Raw genomic sequence first — 4,378 nt, 5'->3', positions numbered from 1 at the left:
TTTTTTTTTTTTTTTTTTTTTTTTTTTTTTTTGAGACGGAGTCTCGCGCTGTGTCACCCAGGCTGGAGTGCAGTGGCGCGATCTCGGCTCACTGCAAGCTCCGCCTCCCAGGTTCACGCCATTCTCCTGCCTCAGCCTGCGAGTAGCTGGGACTACAGGCGCCCGCCACCACGCCCGGCTAGTTTTTTGTATTTTTAGTAGAGACGGGGTTTCACCATGTTAGCCAGGATGGTCTTGATCTCCTGACCTCGTGATCCACCCGCCTCGGCCTCCCAAAGTGCTGGGATTACAGGCTTGAGCCACCGCGCCCGGCCGTTTTTTTTTTTTTTTGTATTTTTTAGTAGAGACGGGGTTTCACCGTGTTAGCCAGGATGGTCTCGATCTCCTGACCTTGTGATCCGCCCGTCTCAGCCTCCCAAGGTGCTGGGATTACAGGCTTGAGTCACCGCGCCCGGCACAGGGAAAAGATTCTAAGATACACCCAGACACTTTATTTCTGAGGGAATGAGACTAGAAGCAAAGAGGAGAAACCACCCATTTCTAGCTTAAACTTCCTATTACTGACTTTGTTAGAATGTGATGTAATGTGTTTTAAATTTTATTTTTATTTATTTATTTTGAGATGGAGTCTCACTCTGTCACCTAGGCTGGAGTGCAGTGGCATGATCTTGGCTCTCTGCAACCTCCGCTTCCCAGGCTCAAGCGATTCACCTGTCTCAGACTCCCAAGTAGTCGGGATTACCCGTGCCCGCCACCATGCCTGGCTAATTTTTTTTTTTTTTTTTTTTAAGTAGAGATGGGGTTTCACCATGTTGGCTAGGCTGGTCTCAGCCTCCCGACCTCAAGTGATCCGCCCACCTCAGCCTCCCAAAGTGCTGGGATTACAGCCATGAGCCACCACGCACAGCCGTTTTAAATTTTAAACACAAATACTGGCTCAGTGGCTCATGCCTATAATCCCAGCACTTTGGAAGGTCAAGGTGGGAGGATCCCTTAAACCTAGGAGTTTGAGACTAATCAGGGCAACATATTGAGATCCCATCTCTACAAAAAATACAAAAATTAGCCAGGTGTGGTGATTTATGCCTGTGCTACTGAAGAGGACAAGGGGGTAGGATCACTTGAGCCCAAGAGTCCAAGGCTGCTGTGAGCTAGGATTGCACCACTGCACTCCAGCCTGGGTGACAGAGCAAGACTCTAGCTCTTAAAAACACACACATTCACACAAACATAATCACTAAAGTAAAAAGGTATTTTTTTACACGAAAGTGTACATTATTTTACCAGCTTATTTAGGAAACTGAAATATTTTTTAAATTTTGGGTTTTTTTGTTTTAAGCTGCTATATTCATAGCTTATTCACTGCTATATTCCCTACACCCAGAATAATAGAGCAGGCACTCAGTAAGTATTTGTTGAATGAAAAACTGCTGTACAATCATAAAATCAGTTGTTCAGACGGGAAAAGTATCTAATAACTGCTTCACAAACTCACAGACACAAAAAAATCCCTTCAGAAGGTATTTTAGGGCTGGGCGTGGTGGCTAATGCCTGTAATCCCAGCACTTTGGGAGGCCTAGGCAGGTAGATTGCTTGAGCACAGGAGTTCGAGACTAGCCTGGGCAACATGGAGAAACTCTGTCTCAACAAAAAAATTTAAAAATTATCCAGGAGTGGTGGCATGTGCCTGTAGTCCCAGCTACTCCAGAGGCGGAGGTGGGAGGATTACTTGAGCCCAGGAGGCAGAGGTTGCAGTGAGCTGAGATCACCCCACTGCACTCCAGCCTGGGTGACAGAGCAAGACTGTCTCAAAGGAAAAAAAAAAAAAGAGAGAGAGAGAGAGAGAGATTTTAACAGTTTAGCTCCCAACCTGGATGAGTTAGCATTTTTTTTAAGCAAATATTTAAAGAGCGAACTCTTATCACATAAGCAATCTTTAAACTCTCCCGAATTTGTCCAAAAAAGAGCTCCTTCCACATCAGTTTAATTCACAACCTGGAGTGTGGCACGTGCCTGGTCATAAATACAAATAATAAAAAGATACATAAAGCTTTAGGAGAAAAACACAGCTGGTCTAATAGAAGAAAATCAACAATGGGCAATGAGCCTTAATTATGGTCTATTTCAAAGTGCTTATTTCTGCAGGTAATTAACTTTTAGCTTGAACCAATGAGATCAACTTCATCTTTTCTTTGAAAGTCAACGCCTCTAACAAGCAGCCTTTTTATCTTCAGATCCTAAATGAATGTCCCAAAGATGGTAAGCCCTCCATGACTGTTGACAGTGCTAATGGGAGAAATGAGATACCTGGGAGAAGGAACAACAAGCAAGGTTTTAGGCTTAAGAGACTTGGATAAAATCTCCAAGAAAAAAAAAAGCCTTGAACAAACTCGAAGATTTTTTTTTTTATTTTTGTTTGTTTGTTTTTAAGGAAGATACAGACTACGTAACGAAATGTGAATGCACTTGAATTATTTAAATAAATAACTGCCACTATGGAACACAGCTCCCTCTCCCTGCATTTTCCTTCCCAAGGAAAGCACTTTAACAACTTGTTTCAGAACACGTGCATCCAGCAGTCTACTCAATTCTAAAAACCCACCGACTTCCTGGACTATTTTTTCAATCACTGTTTTTCATTCTAAATCTTCCTTTGAGAGGGTAATTTAGTCCCAACTAAGAAAACACAAGGGCCCAAACAGACTGTCACCAAATACCAGTAATATTTAGAGGAGGGAGAGGGGTTAAAATATTCTCCATCGAAGTAATGTAACTGGTGTTTAGCAAGTGTGCGATTGATGTAAATAAAGTAACAATCCTTTCAGACTGCCCTGCAATCTTTCTTCAACCCTATCGGTTCTTTAACAACTGGAAGTAAATTCTTCCAAGGTGTACACACACTCAGACATTTCTCCCACTAGCAATGACTGTACAGGAAAGAACGTTCTGAATTCATTGGGAAATCTCCACCAACCATTCACTTACTAAACGTGTTACTCAAAGGGCCCATGCCCTGGTCTCTGCCCTCCCCTTCACTCTTGAGAGCAGGGGTCCTGTTTCACATTTCTCGGTGACCACAGTCCTAGGCATGAAACAGGTGCTCTGCAAGTGATTTTGCCATTTCATGGAACTGCACAACTCAAAAAGCAAAATCTTTGGAAACCATCTAAAATCAATACATGTGTTTAGTTTGGCTAGTAAACAGCTGTAAATTATGATTTAAAAAAAAAAAAGGTTTTCCAGCTGAACGAATTGTACAGAACTTGGAAGCCAGCGTGAACCTGCCGCGAAGCTACTACTGTCTGGACTGAAGAGGCAGCTGTGCCAGAAAGGAACGCAGCCCATCCTGGGCTCCTGAAGGCAGGCGGCGGGGAGAATGGCGAGAGCCGCGTCCGAAGACTGGAGCTCGGCCGGGAGGAGACGGGTTGGACCCCGAGGGGCTAGGGGCGCCCGCAGCCGCCGCGCCCGGGAGGGGCGCCCGTTTCCTTGACAACCGCGCTAGGGCGCAGCCCTTCCTCTGGGCCGGGGGAGGGGAGAGAAAACGAGGGGACCCCCTGCGCCAAAGCGGCGGCGGCCGAGGGTGTCTCCTGGGCGCAGCAGCCGCAGGCCTGGCTCGCGGGGCCCTGTCCGCCCGCGGCCCGCGCCTACCGTGTATCCCCGCTCCAGGTCACTCTCCTCATAGCGAAAGGACGGGATGTAGACCTCCATGGCCGCGCCGGCCAGCCGGCTGAGGGTAAGTTGGGGGCGGGCTCACGGCCGCAGCCGCCGCTCCGCCCACGGCCGGGCCGCCCCGCCTCCCGCCCCGCTGCGCCCGCGGGGCCCTGAGGCTGCGGGCCGGACCCAGGTCCAAGCGCTGACCGGGCCGCTCCCGCGCCTTGGGCGTTCCGGGAGCCGGAAGCGGAGGACGCGGGGCTCCTGGCGCCTGGGTTTCGGGCCTAACGGGCGGTGGAGATCAGCTGGGCCTGAAGGAGGCGGGGCCAGAAAACCTGAGTCTGCAGAAACCGGGTGTGCGCGCCAACGCTCTGGGCGCCGGGACACTGGGCCGCACCCTGCGCTCCCTTCCTTGCGGACTCTGGCTGGAGCTTGATTTGCAGTTTGCTAGACGCCACCATTAACAGATTGCCAGACAGCAAAGAATAGAAAGCGTGGCGCTTTTAACTTTTGTTTTGGTTGGTTGAATTTTTTTTTCCTCTCGGCTGTCATTAACAGCGGTGAACCATCCAGCTTTTACCAAGACTCTCCGATTTCCCTTCGATTCGAGGGTTAGCGTCTCCTGAGTTAGCCGTCGAATCTGAGAATTGTGTACCACAGGGGTCGAAAGTGAGCCCAAAAGTTGGCCAGTCAATAAGACAAACGCTCTGGCTTCACGCTGCAGTTC

The 4,378-nt window shown here is 48.6% G+C and overlaps 1 protein-coding gene across 2 annotated transcripts in view; it reads right to left on the bottom strand.

Moving 5' to 3' along the window:
• SNX24 (sorting nexin 24) overlaps nucleotides 1-3,893 on the bottom strand; it is a 183,015-nt gene extending 179,122 nt beyond the window's left edge. For both annotated transcript variants that reach the window (XM_025388060.1, XM_025388061.1), the window contains exon 1: nucleotides 3,649-3,893. In XM_025388060.1, coding sequence (XP_025243845.1) covers nucleotides 3,649-3,708 — 60 coding nt within the window. In that variant the 5' untranslated portion in view covers nucleotides 3,709-3,893. The remainder of the gene's footprint in view (nucleotides 1-3,648) is intronic.
• Between the last annotated feature and the right edge of the window lie 485 nt (nucleotides 3,894-4,378).

The sequence above is a fragment of the Theropithecus gelada genome, chromosome 6 (assembly GCF_003255815.1).
Source record: "Theropithecus gelada isolate Dixy chromosome 6, Tgel_1.0, whole genome shotgun sequence".
Classification (NCBI taxonomy): domain Eukaryota; kingdom Metazoa; phylum Chordata; class Mammalia; order Primates; family Cercopithecidae; genus Theropithecus; species Theropithecus gelada.
Note: the sequence above shows the minus strand (reverse complement) of the source record. Positions and strands in the feature narration are given on the sequence as shown.